Source organism: Anser cygnoides, chromosome 5, assembly GCF_040182565.1.
Source record: "Anser cygnoides isolate HZ-2024a breed goose chromosome 5, Taihu_goose_T2T_genome, whole genome shotgun sequence".
Lineage (NCBI taxonomy): Eukaryota > Metazoa > Chordata > Aves > Anseriformes > Anatidae > Anser > Anser cygnoides.
The window spans coordinates 57,871,927-57,889,023 of record NC_089877.1 but is presented as its reverse complement, the minus strand read 5'-3'; the positions used below and the strand labels follow the sequence as shown (position 1 = coordinate 57,889,023).

The 17,097-nt window shown below is 43.5% G+C and overlaps 1 protein-coding gene across 2 annotated transcripts; it reads right to left on the bottom strand.

The window, feature by feature from the left end:
• Positions 1–1,705: 1,705 nt before the first annotated feature.
• On the bottom strand, positions 1,706–16,034 carry PLD4 (phospholipase D family member 4). Of its 2 annotated transcripts, XM_013183102.3 has the most exons (11): positions 15,763–16,034; positions 13,012–13,101; positions 10,955–11,160; positions 10,082–10,265; positions 9,169–9,289; positions 8,633–8,760; positions 8,257–8,457; positions 7,733–7,872; positions 5,949–6,114; positions 3,774–3,870; positions 1,706–2,340 (listed from the first exon to the last, which is right to left on the bottom strand). In XM_013183102.3, exons 1-11 carry the CDS (start codon positions 15,763–15,765, stop codon positions 2,138–2,140), a joined length of 1,539 nt encoding a protein of 512 aa, XP_013038556.3. In that variant the 5' UTR covers positions 15,766–16,034; the 3' UTR covers positions 1,706–2,137. The 2 variants fall into 2 exon arrangements, with proteins under 2 accessions (XP_013038556.3, XP_013038557.3); XM_013183103.3 differs by lacking the exon at positions 13,012–13,101.
• Positions 16,035–17,097: the final 1,063 nt, after the last annotated feature.

Here is a 17,097-nt window from a genome sequence, read left to right as displayed (position 1 = left end):
GTCTTGTCCAAACACATAAAACTATGGAGCCAGCTAGGTTCTGCCTCGCTGTCATCTGCATGGCTGTCAGCAGTGCTATAGCCACAAGGCCTTGCACTGAGCCAAGCGTACTCAGAAAGAATACTTGCTGGGACAGCAGTGCGGAAGTTCTGCATGAAATGCACTCAGGTAAAGCAAGGTGAGTTAGCTAAAGATGTACTCCATCACAGGCAGGTGGGAGGAGCTGGGCCTAGCAGACTACCATGCTCAAGACCGAAGCCGGTAATTTTGTCTAGGCCCACCCAAGTAGACAAGTATTAAGAAATATCTGAACTGTCTGTGGCCAGGGCTTAGGTGACCTCCAAACTAGAAAAATCCATAAAAGGCTAACACATGCTAATTAAAAGTAATAATGAATTACACTTGGGAAAATCCTTACCTTGAAGAAATCACAATCTAAATGAAAGAGACTTGCAATAGGTGGGTGAATAAGGGCTATTATTAACCCTTTTTCACAAATGGAAGAGGAAAATACTGAGAGATACAAGGCCTGGATATAATTTGCACCATATTCTACCTTTGTAATAGAGAACAAATAATGTGTAGCTACCAAGAGGCCCAAAAAGTCTTATAAGAAACCAGGAAACTAAACTCAAGTTCCTTTGAAATACAGTTCATTGTCTTAATTGCAAAGCCCTCCTTTGTATGTGGAGAAAAAACAAACAAACAAAACAAACAAAAAAACACAGATGATGACAGTAAAGAAAATAAAATAGCACTCTTGAAGGCATCAATTTTTCCTTTATAAGTTGAACCTTATCCCAGAAGATTCTTGTGTTACCAAGATACAAGCCTCATAACCTGCCCAGAAACTTTGCCCCACTAAACAACTTACCCAATACTGTCCAATTGGAGCTCAGAAGGGGAAGAAAAAGTTTTCTTCCTTTTCCTGCTAAACTCGTCTTAGAAAAAAAGTGAAAACGTAGCTTCGAGTGCCATCTAGAGGAGAGCATTGCTCTACAGAAAGTAGTTTCGTTGATGAAACACATAACTTCTCAAAAAGATTTTCAAATTCTCCCACCATTCTCATGTGCTGCTTGCATTGGGAAAAATCTGTCCAGATGTTTTTCCTGCACACAATTATTAATACAGTGTGTGGCCAGATGTATTTCTTGGTACAGGATGAGAAACCTGTGAAGCATAGTTAATGAAAACCACAACTGGGCAATTCTACTGTGCAAGAAATTTTAATTAGTGAATGGAAATCTCAAAATTTTAAGCCGACTCTAGAAAAGAAATGGGAGAGGAGAGCATTGCAAGCAACTGTATCTCCTCGGTATGTTAACATGTATGTGGGTATACGGTGTGATCAGTAGATATAACTACATGTCTTAAAAAATATGTCTTATTAATGACAAACAGTGGCTTGTAGTGATGGATAAAACAGTTCAAGGAATCTCAGTCCTAGTTCAGCTCCACCTCTCATCACAACTTGGCCCCCATCTTGCTTGCTACAGGAGGCCAATGCACAGATATCCAGGCATACCAGACACACAGTTCAGGGCAGCTGAGCTGGAAGCTGATCCCAAGATTTAAATCCTGGGTATTTAACTCCAGTGATTAGCCTCAACATTTAAATACAGGTGCTTCCTTGTACCTCTAATGCTGAAATGTTTTTAAATATCTTCCCTTGCTGCTGTAGGTGATTACTTGCAGTACTCAAACCTTATAGTGACCAGAGCTTTATTTTTAAAATGCTTAAACACATGTAAGAAAACACTGTTAGTGGAATATTAGGGTTGAATACATAGCTTCCTAAGACAGCACAGCAATAACGACCTGCTTCTCCGATGTATTCAGATCTGGTTATGTCTTCCATGTTTGCTTTAATATCAGACAGCTTGTCTTATCATACTGTATGCATTTCATTAACTCTGAGATGGGGTAATCCTACACAGCAAAGAAAATGTCACACGCTGACTAGTGAGTAGGCAGGTAGACTCAACTATGAGAAGTTCTAACGTCATCAGACAGCATGGATACCACAAAGAAGACATTTCTCTGACAAAGACATAAAACAGAATGCTCCTTGTTTTGCACAGGGAACAAGATTAATATATATGTTTCTTTCTATTTTAAATGCGTACTTCAGTTCACTTCAGACTCTGTCTCTCCAGTTACAGTCTTTCTGTCCTTGCACATCTTCTAGATTCACTGAATATTTGGAATTCCAGTCACGCTCAAAAAGGGTTTTTAATTGTTTCTGGATAGGCCTTCTTCGCAGGTTGGTTGAATTCTGCTTGACAATTAGTCCCACGCCAGCTGTGTTAGTGAAGTAATCTTCTGACCAATTGGAAGTCCCTGTGCAGTGGAAAAGGAGCTAATTAGAAAACATTCATTTTCCAGTGTTTTGTTTGATCTCCAGACTTGTTAAGTATCCATTGCCTTGCTTTGCTGATTTGCTGTACAACTGCAAATCTCATTAGGGCTAACTGAGCAACAAAAATCAGGTCACCTCTTTCTTATTCCAGACCTCGAGTTTTGGAAAAACAGTGTTAACTGCTACTCTGAAACTTCATAGCAATCTGATTTCTTAGTGTGTGGCAGAGATGTGTACATCTGCTTGAATAAATATGGGAATGGAGTGCAGCATTTGGGTGTTAAGAGGGGCTAAACCTGGTGCTTGATATGGGTTTCTGCATAAAGAAGAGGAGGAGAGGAGAGGAGAATCATCAATGTACTTAATTCTCTCTTTATCTGTGGGGCAGTCTGCTACCAGTAAAATAACCTCAAGCACTTTTTATACAATCAGGAGCAAAGGAGCAACAAATGAGCTTCAGGGTGGATCTTCACTTTTTAAAGGAAAATAAGAGGAGAAACTGGATCCTTGATCAATAAATCCTCAGGAGCTGTTCTGAGCTCAAAATGCAAAGCCTGCTTTCAAACCAGGAAAAGCTGGGAATCTGGCTGTAAATGTGGCCTAGGGCTCTCCCCAAAGCCACCAGCATTCACAAAAGTAACATTACGAAAAAAAATACATACTTTAGCACTTAGCATTTTTTTCTGGTTCTTGCCTTAGCCAGAAAAATCTACTATCAATTCCAGAAGATGCTTAGTCATGAAAACAACTTATCTGCATACCTATCTTCAAAAGACAACATGGTAAAAAATGGGTTCTATTAAATGCCATTGGAGCTGCAAGTCTTCAGCCCTTTGGAAGGTCAGGATATGTGCTGGTTTGCATTGCTTGGAGGATGAACTGACTGGAATGACAGGCCCCTTTTACATTCCTTTTTAGAGGGATCCTCGTAAAAGAGCGAGAAAAATAAACACCATCCTGACTTTCAGGAATTGAGCAGCAATTGACACTAGAGTTTTCTTATTTCCACTCCTAGAATTCTGTTCAACAAACTGTGTGGAATTAAATCCTCCCAGCAATTTCTTTTTATTAAAGCATGATAATGTTCTGTACTAGAGCATTAGCTATCACTGCATCCATCGTTCTGAGCACGCAGTCTGTGAAATTCCCACTGTGCTTGTCACAAACTGTGCACTCTGACTTGTCACACTCCATTCTTAATGGTTCACAACCATATGAGATAATCTCCTACTGAACTTGACCTACATTATTTTCTCCCCTTTGCATCTCTGCTTCTATGTATTTTGATATGTTTATCTACTTTACATGGCAAAATTAGCTTTTTTTTTTTTTTGATATTGCAGCCTATGCTATCTCAGTCTCAGCCCTATAGATCTGAAGATACTAAAAATGTTTGTAATAATGGAATACGTACCAATATAGGCTGCTTTATCAGTGACCATATATTTGTTGTGATTCACTCTCCCATAAGGAATATTTGTGTGGTTAAAAACTGGAATAATGAAGAGTTTCTAGATGGGAGAAATTAAAACATAGATAGAAATACCAGGTGAGGATCAGACTGAATAATTTGACAATGCAGATTTTCTATATTTTCAAACAATATAATACTACAGAAAGATCAGAATATTCCACACACTGCTATTAAGTGTACCATAAAAGAGATTTTACTCTTATCCAAGAAAACTAACAAATAGTACTTCTACTATACATAAAATTGGATAAGCAATTGAAATCAGATAAGGATGTTTGCTTCATAATGTTCCATTAGTGACACAGCTATTATCATTACAGGGCAGACAATTAAATGCAGTTTTAGGCAGCTGTTTAATAGATCTGCATTTACCACTGATTGCCGCTCTTATTTTGTGCTAAAATGGGCTGATCACAGACACAAGGAGTACTGCAGACAACAATAATGCCTAACTTTTTGTGTCAAATCTTACTAAATCTACATCTCTGATCCTTTTTTTTTTCCTTTTCCCCAGTAAAAACCATTCCACCTTACATCTGTTACTGCCTTTTGTCCTTGTAACTGCATCATGTTGGGAGCTTCCACACCAACCCCTACTCACTCTGTGTTTTCCATTCTATTGTCTGTGGCCTGTGTGTAATATTCATTGCTGAAAAAATGGATCAATTTATATAGGCAAATAGAAAAGCTCTCAATCAGAAAAAATAAAAATAAAAAAATTATAGTGGGTCAGTTTAACTCCATTTAACATGGAGTTAAATCCAGCTGGCAACTAGTCACGAGTGGTGTTCCCCGGGAGTTGGTGTTGGGGCCAATCCTCCTTAATATCTTTATTGATGACTTGGATGAGGGAATTGAGTGTACCCTCAGTAAGTTTGCAGATGACACCAAGATGGGGGGTAGTGTCGATCTGCTGGAGGGTAGGAAGGCCCTGCAGAGGGACCTGGACAGGTTGGGTCGATGGGCAGAAGCCAATGGGATGAGGCTCAACATGGCTAAGTGTCGGGTCCTGCACTTTGGCCACAACAACCCCATGCAGTGCTACAGGCTTGGGGCAGAGTGGCTAGAAAGCTGTGCAGAGGAAAAGGATCTGGGGGTGCTGGTTGATGCTCGCCTGGACACGAGCCGGCAGTGTGCCCAGGTGGCCGAGAAGGCCAACGGCATCCTGGCTTGTGTCAGGAATAGTGTAGCCAGCAGGACCAGGGAGGTGATCGTCCCCCTGTGCTCTGCTCTGGTGAGGCTGCACCTCGAGTACTGTGTTCAGCTTTGGGCCCCTCACTGGAAGAAGGACATCGAGGCCCTAAGGCATGTCCAGAGAAAGGCTGCGAAGTTGGTGAAGGACCTGGAGCACAAGTCCTATGAGGAGCAGCCGAAGGAACTGGGGTTGTTTAGTCTGGAGAAGAGGCGGCTCAGGGGAGACCTTATTGCTCTCTACAACTGCCTGAAAGGAAGGTGTGGGGAGCTGGGGGTTGGCCTCTTCTCACAGGTAACTAGTGATAGGACCAGAGGGAATGGCTTCAAGTTGCAACAGAGGTGGTTCAGGTTGGAAATTAGGAGACATTTCTTAGGAAGAGTGGTTAGGCATTGGAATGGGTTGCCCAGGGAGGTGGTGGAGTCACCGTCCCTGAGGGTGTTCAAGGAAAGGTTGGATGTGGTGCTTAGGGACATGGTTTGGTGGGTGATATTGGTAGTAGGGTGATGGTTGGACCAGATGATCTTGGAGGTCTTTTCAAACCTTAATGATTCTGTGATTCTGATAATTCTAGATAGACCCATCTGAGATACTGCATACAGAAACGGGTCATAAGAAGAGCACTAAGTCGTAATTTGAACTGTTACCGTCATGGTGCTCGGCAAAAATGATTGCATTACAAATGTCACAAGTGCTGCAGCTAGGCACATCCCTTGATATCACCAGTGGTTTGCATTAACCTTCCTCAAAGGTTGTCTTTTGGACCTTATTTTCTGAAGGACCTGAAACTCAGCACACCAGTGGAAACAATCTGCTTCTCTAAAACCTTATATTTGCACGTGCAACTGACAGCTTAGACACAAAAATCAGTCTGGAGCCCATATCCCCAAGCTGTCTTTTCAAAATCAGGTTTCTTATCATACCACTTTGACACTGATGTGGGTATGCGGGTTGTCGAGAGCACTCAGGGACCTCAGGTAGTGGAGCATGGCTGGGTCAGAGTGGGTCCAGCAGCTGACCAGAAGCCGGATTTGTACTCTGTAGTTGAAAGCCACACGTCTCAGAGCATTGTCAATGGTTGGCCAGTATCTAGAGAAAATAAAGTGGGTGGAGAGAAGAGAATTTTTGAAACGACTCTCTAGAAAGCTCTGAAAATATACTGAGAACACAAGTGATGCCGTGCACAAATGGGATCTTTAATGACTACTAGGACCAGCACTCATGCCTTCACTGAAGGTATGCATAAGATGTCTGCCTTCTACTCAGCCAGGTCTCTTCACAATGTGTTTAGGGAGATCCAGTCTCTCAAATTTAGTTGGAATTGATATATTAAAAAAAATAAATAAATAAACTTATTAAAGCGCATGTATACACTTACACACATAGAATGTGTGTACATCATGCTCAGTTCCTTAGGAAACTAAACGTGACAATAGGAACTCCAATGTAAAGCAAGATCATACAGCACAACATAAAAAGGACAGGGCAGAGCCCAGAGGAAAGCCTAAGAGACGTTTTGCAGAATGTGGCCATTTCAGGGACTTGAAGGCTATTTCTAGGGTCCACAGTGGTCCTGTGCCATCAGCCAGCATGGTCTCTCTGCTGCCCCATCCCTTCTTGCTTTCTTCAGTACACTGTGTGCCCCTAAGATAATCATAGCTGTGCTCTCTCCAACACAGAGCCTGTCAGTTTTCTTGACATTTGTGCTGGCAGTAGCTTAGGGAAGAGTATTTAACATCCTGCACCCAACTACACAACACAAAGAGCTGGGCAATGTGCAGCCCAGGACTAGTAACTCCAAACTCTCATGTGGCTTTCGTTCCATAGACATAACTGCTGCACAGAGGAAGGCAAGTGTCACTTATACAGACAGGATGGCTGATGCAGAGAGGTCCAGCACTCACTCACAGTCCCATGAGGAATGATGAATTCATTTCCCTAACTTATTCCTTTTGATCGAGTGTACAAAGGCCTGAATTCTCAAATCCTCCCTCGCACATCTTCCTATCACGACCAGAGCAGCTGTGTGCTTTCAGACTTAGGCTGACTGTCTGCAACTTACTTGTAGATCCTGAAAAGCTTGGAAAAACATGCTATTTAGGAATGCTGTTTTTGAACAGTTTCCGTGTTTTCAATGTATCGGTTTCTAGTTGATTAACACTCGGGCATTAAGACAGCCGCTTTGTTCCCCGTGTCTCAGCTGCTGGAAGACCCTAACCTGAACTAATCAGCCCCAATTCATCGCCCTACAGCTGGTTGCTGTGGAGATAGCCTGAGGCCTAGTGCCGCTTCCCCTTGTCTTTCAAACTCCTGCTTGCATCAGATCAGGCCCTAGATGTCACAAATGGAGGATTAAGGCTTCAGATGAAGAATGAGGAGAATTAGCACTTCCATTCCTAAGGGGGGGAAGAGACTGTCTGTGAACGTATTCTTAGTAAAGAGCAGGAGATGAGAAACCCAGAGGTTCACCTGTACTACACAGAAACTGAAAATCCTCCGAGCTGTTTGATTTAGTCAGTAGTTGCACAGTCAATGAGGCAGTCGTGATTGTGGAGCAAAGCCTCAGTTCTTGGTACTCAAGAAAGCTGAATGTTTTCATTTCTGGTTGGAGCAGGGGAGGAAATATTACATTTTCCCTTTAAATAGCCCAAGTTGATACAGAAGCAACCTAGACAGTCAACTGATTTGGTCAGGATTAAAATCATACCTTTTTGGGTGAACAAAACGGCTGGTAGGGAAATATTCCATAACAGAAATATAGACAAATTTATGTGCCGCACTGATAACACTGATAATAGCAAAGAGGTCATGAGTGCGGCCTTCTGGACAAAATGCAGGAGGAGAAGCCTGTCAGAAGAAAGCATGCAGGTCAGTGATTTCATCCATCTTTTATCAGACTGAGATTCATTCACATTCAAGTCTAATCAGTTTTAATCACAGTAGAACAAAGCATATGAGGTGGAGCACTATCATTTCTCAAGCCTCCCATGTCCCAGTGGGTCAGATACTTATTGATATATAAGCCCACAGGAGACCTGCGCCCAGTCCTTGCCATACAACCTGATAGCCCAAGCCATGGTGACCCTTATTCCTTGAGTAGTTCCAGAGAAACCCACTGAATTAATTATTATCTAGCTAGAGTGGAAGTAGGTAACAAGCACTGAAGAAACTTTTCTGGTCAAAGCTTAAACATAGTTTATAGTCTACCTTTTTATTTTAAAACTTACTTACAGAAAAGTAGGCTTTTGTCAAAGTTCCATTAAATTCTACTTCCAGAGGCCGATTGTGGTTTATGTGGGTAGAATAGTTACGAGGCCAAGGGAATGGGATGGTAGCATTAGCATGTCCAAGATCCCAGTAAGTACTAAATGTTTTCCATAGGTCTTTGGCTAAGCAGCTGCAGTTGTATATCACAGCACCAAACTCTTTCACCTGCGAAGAGAGCACACTATGTCACAGCCCCAGAAAGAGACACCTCTGACATCAGGGGGTTCTTTGCTCTTTGTCCCTTTCAGTCGATATTTTTACATCATTGGGATTTTTCTCTGTTATGTGCTTGGACATGAATTTTACCCAAGGTGTTTGAATACACAACAGCAGGGCTTACCTGAGATAAAGATCTCCAGTCCATATTTGCACTACCAATATATATGTGTTTCATGTCTACAATCCAGAATTTGCTATGCAGCACTCCTCCTGTCAAATGTTCAAAATCAATTTTTTTTACATGGGCCCCTAAAGAAAGACAGGGAGAGGAGAAATAAGTTTAGATACACTGTGGAGGTGGTATAGTGGACTGTTCCCCTCACAGCCAGAGCATGGCTGGACGTCTAATGCTTGCGGCCAATAATGGCTACCAAACTCACAAGCACTGGTTCCTGGGAATACAATGATTTGCAAAAATATACAAAACATGAACTTGAAGAAAAATCCTTGAGGGCATGACAAAATACACAGAAATTGTGAAGTAGTGAATACACAGAAATTGTGAAGTAGTGAATATTCAGTGCTTATCCTATGAACAGTATGACTTCGAGCTCAGGACCGTGTAAGCACCATGCCAGAATAGGCCTCAGAGGCCAATTTGTCTTGCCTTTAAGCAATACCAAAGTTCAGAGAACAACACTGAGGTGAGATAATTACCTTTTTTTTCTAAAAGCTCAAGGTCAGTTGAATTCGTAGCCAAAGTTGGCATACTTGCTGCAATGTACACAGAGACATTCTCCGCAAGTAATCTTTCAAACCTCTTCAGAATATCTTCACCCTACGTGATATATTTCTTTGTTATTTATCATGTTTTATTATATGATTAACAGAGACTTAGACTGGGCTGTCCCTTTAACCGAGGCAGGGCTCAGCCTCACATCTGCCACTTTTACTTCGTCTCATGCTGAGGACTGAGTCAACTGACGCCAGCACCTGGGAGGAAGGGACAGGGAGCCCCTGAGGAGGATGAGGAAGGTGCCTCAGGAGGAAGGCAGTGGCTATGCCCACAGTAAAAAACAGTTCAGTGTCAGCTCTTTGGCCCAGATCTCAAACAGCACCATTCCCGATATGTGGCTACACTCTCCGCCTGCCTGAAGCAGGGTGGCCTTGTCCATTTTTGCCTTTACCAGAGCAGTCCCCAGCCTGAACTGTCCCCCAGGATTGCTTGGGAGATTGCCAGCTGCCATAGGCCAAAACTGCACCAAGGAGCGATTAAACATGACGGACATTCTCAAGGTGAGCCTGTGCCCCAGCCTGTGTTATCTGCTCTTAGCAGTGGAGCCAGGGAGACCCCACAGGTCACACAGGGTGACAGGTCACACCTTGAGACTGACCTCAAGGCTGCTCTTAAAACACAGCATGGAAGTATTCAGAGACATGGACAGAGCCCACGTGGAGTCTAGCTTGACTGGAGGAGGAAAACTGCTCTGCTGCTTCAGACCAGCACAAAAAACTTTTCAGGGTTTACAGGAGTCAAGCAATGCTGCTGAGAGACAGGCCATACAGTCAATCTGTCCCATGGACGTGAGATGTGCAACCACAGATGTGCTTGTCATTGATTTTCTCCTACCTGCTCTGAAGAGGAATCATTGACGTTGATATCTTTCCCAGTAAGAGACCAATAATAAGAAGCCACGTGAATGTTTTCCTGGGCTATATCGAGGAGACTTATCCAGGCTTGGTACAAGGGTTTGGCTGCAGTGGTATTTACCTCAAAAGGTAAGTCATAAGGAACGTTTTCCACAAGTTCAAATCTGCAACAGCAATTGTATATTGTGAAGCAAGCAACTGCGACCCAGCAGGAAACCAAGCACCTGTCACACTGCACAGTTGATCGTTCTGAATGTCAGTGCAAAAAGCAAACAAGCTGAGTTGGAAAAACGAGCTGGGAGTACTCTCTATCCCCAGCTTTTATAGCCAAGAACATATATAAATTTTCCTCCCATATCCAGTAGAATGGCTTCTCCATAACCATTCTGAGCTTTGATTTTTACCATCCTAAAGATGAGGACAAAAGCTACCCCCTGGGGCTGGGTGGCACTTTGGTACCCTCTCTGAGTTTTCCCAGAGACCAAAACTCACTGCCCCCTGTGGCATCTGAAAGAGGTGAGTTCAATGTAAGGATGCTTTGCCTGCTGCTCACCCTGCTGCCTCCCATTCTGCTGCCAAGGGCATGCTTGGAGGTGCTGGAGCCTCCAGAGTTGTGCTGAACCTTCCAGCACAGGACAGTAGTGGAGCTGTGATATTGCCCCTATCACCCCTCCTACTAGGGAGCTACTAATGATCCTGTGCCCAAACAACACCCCTACTCTTCCCCAATTAGTGGTACTTTATCAGCTGTTATACAATGAGAAGGCAGCAAAATCCATGTTGATGTTGTCAGCATTGTAGCTATTTCTCCACCTGGTGATTAGTTCCCCACAAGCCATCAGGCCTGGCTTACCTGCAGGAATCGTTAGATCTGTTGGTGCCCTCCTCAGTTATTGTGGCTCTCTGGAACTCTCCATGAAGTTCTTCTTCCTCTTCCACCTCTCGGTAAATGCTGACAACAGTTTCTCCCTTAGGATCAACTATGCTGGATGTTCTCATGAAGTAAACAGCCATCAGGGCAACAAAACCAAGTATCGAAATTGCCCCTGAGATTTGAAACTAGAACGGAATCCAACAGGTTAAGATTAAAGCACTCGCCAAGTCACTGATATATCAGCTAATGGCTGAATTACAATTACCTGTTGCAGGTAAATCAAAGCCATTCAACAGTAGTTCTGCTTTCAGCTACTGGCAGTCAGTATTCTTAGACAGATCACTTAAAGTGAGGACCATGATCCAAATAGGGGTTGGCTTATGTGAGGACCACGATTTTAGTGTTGTTTTTTTTTCCAAGGAAAAAACTTGTTTTTTCCCCAAAACCTTCTGATTAGTTTGACATTGATTATTATTATTATTATTTTAGCACTGGAGAAATAAATGTTCAAAAAAATTTCCACCAAAAACAAAGAAAGAAAGCCCACAACACAAAATTAGCTGTGGTATCAAGCCTAGCAGTACCATAAGGAGAAACAGAAAGACATTTTGTGACATGTTAATGTGGTGGATTGGCTTCATTTCCCTTTTTCTGTACTTCTTCTTTTCTTTCTTTCTTTCTTTTTTTTTTCTTTTTTTTTCTTTCTTTTTTTTTTCTTTCTTTTTTTTTTCTTTCTTTTTTTTTTCTGAAGGTGGATTGGAAAAGAAATAAAAAAAAAGAAAAAAAAATCCACAGCCTGGCTACCTCATATACCCAGCTCTGTAGTCCAGCCACTCACATGCTGAAACATGCAGCACCAGGCTCTATATATTGTACTCTCAAGGAGGGGAAGATGGACACCAGAGCAAATCGATGTTCCCCCAGCAGTGAGAAAGTCTGGCTGGCTCCCTCTGGCGGTTTTGGGAGCTGGGAGCACCCACCACCCCATGGCAAGCAAGCAATGTGCAACTCGGAGCTGAGCTTTTGGACCTCCAGGCAGGAGAAGCGAGTCTGGCAGCAGTCGGGTGGCTGTAGCTATAAATGTGAACTCCCAAAATGGTACATATGAAAACTGAGTGGAAGCCAGTTTCTTCTGAAAGCATCTATTTCGGTTTCTATGTGGATAAAGTCTCTTACTTTTCATTTTCTATGCTTTTCTCAAGATCTACAGTGCTGCTATCAATTTCAGAGTGATTTGACCTAGAATGAGAAGAATGCTTTAAAACTGACTATCTGCATAAAATTTTGCCCACTGGCTTGTTCTCACTCTCATTAATGACAAAGACAATCCTACCAAGTTTTAACAATTCTGAATTTCATCCTGGGAACATGCCTGCAAGACTTAAACATCACACAGGTTTTAGAAGGCATTTCTCAGGTAAAAGGTCTATTTCCAAGGCACATTGTGGCTGACACCATGCTGTGATGCTGTGATGCCAGGTGCTCCAAGCATGCTGAATAAATCGAGTCATTCCAGAAGCTTGTTATGGTGAGACTAAGCGTGAATGACAGTCAGCCCAGTGTCAGACAACACACACAAAACCTCACAAAGTAAGGTGAAAGCGGTGAGTTCTTAGAAAGAATTTCACCATGTTATATGGACCAAACTCCTCTTGCATTATATGGAATTTAGTATGTCCATAGAAACTGACTTTAATCAGTGCTGATTTACATCAGCAGAGGAAATACAAATTCCATTTACTTATTTGCCTCTGGGCTACTGAAAGAAGTGAGGCTATTTGCATGAGCAAGATTCAGTGTCCTGAGTGAAGGCTGCAGGATTAGGCTCCACGTTACTCCCTCTCGGCAAGGTTTGATCAGCCTACTGGTTAAATCAATGAGGGTTTTGTCATCCACTTGCTTACAAATAGGAATAAAACCTACACAGGTTTCTAAAGGAGGCAATAAAATCATTTTTCTTAATCTGTTATATCTTTTCAGAAATGTCAGTGTAATCTCAGCTCTTGCAAGCAAATGCAGTGTATCCCAATAATTACCATTTTGATGTCTTTTTGATTGTTCATGCGTAATTTTGTGTTGGAAGGCTTGTTAACCATCAGGGATGTTCCTAACGCTTTTTTCACAATCTGAAAAACAGAAATGTATGCAAGAGGGAAAATAAAGCTTTGTGGCAACATTTGTAGAAAGCCAGTAGCAGAGTAAAAAAAGCAAGTCACTGCCGCTGCTTTATACAGTGCTCTGAGATTTAAGTACGGATCTGTGCAACGTTCTCTCTGTATTATGGATCTTGAGTGACATCAACAGATTCCAGCATGTGATAGAGAGAGACAGTCCCCTGCAGTTTTTCCCTGGTGCTGTCTACACACAAAAAAATCACTGCAGTAATTAATGTGTAAGCAACTGCATCACCGCCTCTTCAAGTTGTCCTCCAGCCCCCACTTTTGTCCTGTTGCAGGCTAGCACGTTTGCCATCAAGCAATAACTAAGTGCAGAAACCACGGGTGATAGAGTACAGCACCAATGTCATCACGTGCATGACTCTGTTAGGCCCTTGCTCTCTCCCTGTGCATTTGAGCCGTTTTCAGAGCTGGTGTCTCTTCCAGAAAGGACTCTGTTAATAGGACTTGGACCAGATTAGGCCAAATTCTAGATGCCTCTCCTCCCTTATTGCAATCATGATGCTACGATCTAAGTTAACTTCTTTTCCTCTTCAGACAGGTTTCTCTGCCTTATCACCAGCAGAGGCAACCACAAGAGCAAATACCAAAGTACGTCCAAACTCAAAGCAGATGGTGGGGCGGCGGAAAGCTGGCCACTTGCCTATTCTGCCTTCTCGAATGCCCAAACCAAACACTTCACACACGCCTAATGAGTTATGAATCATCCCTGCATGGTATCACTGCACTGACACCAGAGGTGAACTTGCCCTTAGGAATCAGCTGTCATGTTTCATTCTCAGAAGCAAGAAGCACATCCTGGGGTACGGTGGATTTCAAAAAGTGATACCAGATGATATCCCCACCTGTCCAGTCTCCAAACTACTTCTTCCTATCCCTGAGCCACTGGGCATTTGTAGCCTGATGGATGGACATGCTGTTACGATATCAGATACTCAGTTGCTCTGCGGGTGGTCATACTCAAGCTAGTTTTAGGTAGAAAGGATCCTGCCAGGCTTGTCCCATCCATATTGCCATATGTTCACAGCTGTTGTTACCTGAACTGCAGGGGCTGATGCTTTCTGTCCTCCCACACCAGTACGGCAGCATGTCCACGCGTGGCCGTGCTGCATCCAGCTCCTGCACCCTGCTGCACAGATGCTGTGGCCGCATGGCGCTAGCAGGACTTGGATGCAGCATGGCCATAGCCCCCGAAAGCTTCTTGTGGGACCCAGCTCACCAGTGGGAGTGAACAAACTAGATGGAGGATGTCGTGGGAGGCAAGGGAGGTGAGTCTGAAATGCTGATTTGGGGAACGCAGTGAGGGTCACACGCTGAATGGCAGGTCCTTGTGACCTTGAGATCCCAGTTCGTGTTTTCAGCCCAGTACAAAGGCGTGGTGGCTTACCCTAAAGAGCTTACAGTCCAAGCAGAGAGAGGGATATAACACACCAAGCAGAGAAAGCTGTGTGCCACCAACACAAGTCTGGGCTGAACGCTGAGCCAGGAAACTCAGTAGGAAGAAAATGAAGAGAGAGTGAGGCAGAAGAGGATAAGGAGTCTGGGAGGAAAGTGAGGCAAAATGATTTTAAAGGAGGACAAGAAAGGTAACAGAAAAACAACAGCAGCAGCCCTTCAGCCTCGGCCAGGGAAAGCCCACTGAAGTTGCAGGCCCCGCTGCACATCTCCCTGCTTCGGCAGCAGCTGTCCCGACCAGCTGGGCTGTCTGGTAACAAACAGGCCCCTCCGGATGCCCGGGTGGTTCTCATCACAGACCCTGAGCACGGGACATGCCATCTTGTCCGTCTGACCCCCAGAGCTAAAGTGCTCCCCACGACAGCGTGGGTCAGGCAGCATCTTGGTAGGAAACCGCAGCTGTAGGTGCGCTGACAGTCGTGTGATGGCTTCAGAAGGATGGAGCTTGTGAGAAACAATTTATTTCACTTCTCTTTTTCAGCTACAGAAACAAAATGGCTTCAAAAAGCAACATTTCTCTTAAAATGAGAGTAACCATAACTGATATGTGCCATGATAGCCATCTGCCATTTGGTTCAAATGAAGTCCTTCTTGATATTTGTGACTAATACTGCGATTCCCAGCTGCTATAGAGAGGTCAAGAGAAGTGTATTAAAATATATAGGGACAGAGTGGGAGGAAGGGCACCACTTTGAGGTTCATTTCAGCAAGAAAGAAAACATCACAGGCAAGCAGATTTCTTAATAATAATAGTGTAGCTGGTCAGTAATTAGCTATGGTTTCCTCTAAGCTTTCAGTGCTTTACCAGTTGCCAATTTCAATGACTAAAGTTCATCCAAGAGTAATAAATGCAAGCACTTAGCATTGCTTCGCAGACTGGATCACAAGCTAATACCCCAATCTGCACAGTACATGCAGGAGACTGTTGTTTATTGCATCGGGTTGCCTTCTCCCTGCACCCCAAAATAACACTTGTTACTTCTTTTCTCCCTCAGGATCAAACTGTTTCAGATCTTGGGTTTCATATACATGTATGAGACTTTTCAGTCTAGAAAATCTTCCCCACAAGATGTTTGAAGGGTCTTAAATGAACAAAGTGTATTCACCTCTCCGTTACTACCCCCAGCACCCTCAAGAGCTCATCAATGTACTTACCATCCTGGGAGACCTCCTGTGTGGATGTGCTTCTGTGGTCTGATGTTACTCCCAACTACACATAGAGGAGACGGTGCACACGCTTTTCACCAGTAGATTTATTTCAGGTTCTGTTTTTTTCCTCCTCCTGCTGATTACTTCCTCTTAAGCCCTGAGTTGCACAATGAATACTACCGAGACAAGTTGCCATCTAGCTGTTGCTACTCAATTCTTAGCTTCCAGATCCCGATCTGCACATATTTGGCGTAACGTCCCACAATTCAAACTCTGTTGGATGACTAAATTCTCATGGTGTTCACTGATGTAAGTTTAGAGCCTAGCTCAGCACAAGAAGACACTGCGTGAAAGAACTACTCAGCTTTTGGTGCTTTTTGTGCCTCGGACATGGCAGTATTCTCACTGCTTCATTGTCAGCCCACCAGAAACTTCATTTCAAACTGAGGAGCAAACCCTCCAGAACTACCTCTCTACCCAGCTCCTCGTGCTTATCAAACTCTCCTGCTCAATTGTCCTTGGATATGTGTAAAAGACCAAGCTAGCTCCTTTGAAATATTACATCTTAGAGCTTTCATCTTAAGTAAAACATATTTGGAATTTGCTGAGAAATTGTTGAAGGTGAAGGTTACGTGCAATGTTGAGTTTGAGGCAGCTTCTAAGAAATCATATCCTCTGCAAAAATCCAAAGGTTTTACAAAGTCAATACAACTCAGTGTAGCTACTTTGCTGTCATTCTCCAGGCAGTCCCTCGATCCTGTTGAACTGAAGAATGCAGTTCCTTGCTTTGGCATCTGAGGGAGGTCACTCTGCAGTGAATGTAGATGGAAAAACTAGGAGGAGCCTGAGGATAGGTCGGGTATAGCAGAAAGAGGCCTTTCTCTGGGAAGATAACGGTATTGCGAATCCTCTGCTTTCCCTGGGACCAACCCAGCAGTAACTCAAAGGAGGCCAAATGTGATAAAAAAGAAGGTCATGGAGCTGATATGTAGCCTGTCTGACCAGACAGCTCTCTCCTGAATCTACTGCTCTACGCAGGTTACCCATCACCAGGAGCATCTTAAATCTCCATTAAAACAGGGCTGGGTCCAGGTGAAGGCTACTGCCACCCCTTTAGTCTCAAGTCACCAGAAAGCTGAAAACAACACCCTGCGTGACCTTGTCTGCACTCAGGGAAAAGAGGCAAATCCACTGAACAACCATGCTAAAGGTCCGAATCGCTCTGGAAGTGCCGCTGTTCCTCCGCAGACCTCAGAGACTGAGCATCCAAACTACACATCACAGCAGCCAAGTGTGTGATGGGTTCAAGTCGGTGTGTGCGATGCACGTGTGAGCAAGCTT

What these genes read in the sequence shown, in the direction of transcription:
- PLD4 (XM_013183102.3), bottom strand. An exon ending in TGAGCTTTTAGAAAAAAAAG is followed by an intron (nt 8,761 to 9,168) that starts GTAATTATCTCA and finishes GTCTTTCTTTAG; the next exon opens with GGGCCCATGTAAAAAAAATT. An exon ending in TGATAAAGCAGCCTATATTG is followed by an intron (nt 2,341 to 3,773) that starts GTACGTATTCCA and finishes TCCACTGCACAG; the next exon opens with GGACTTCCAATTGGTCAGAA.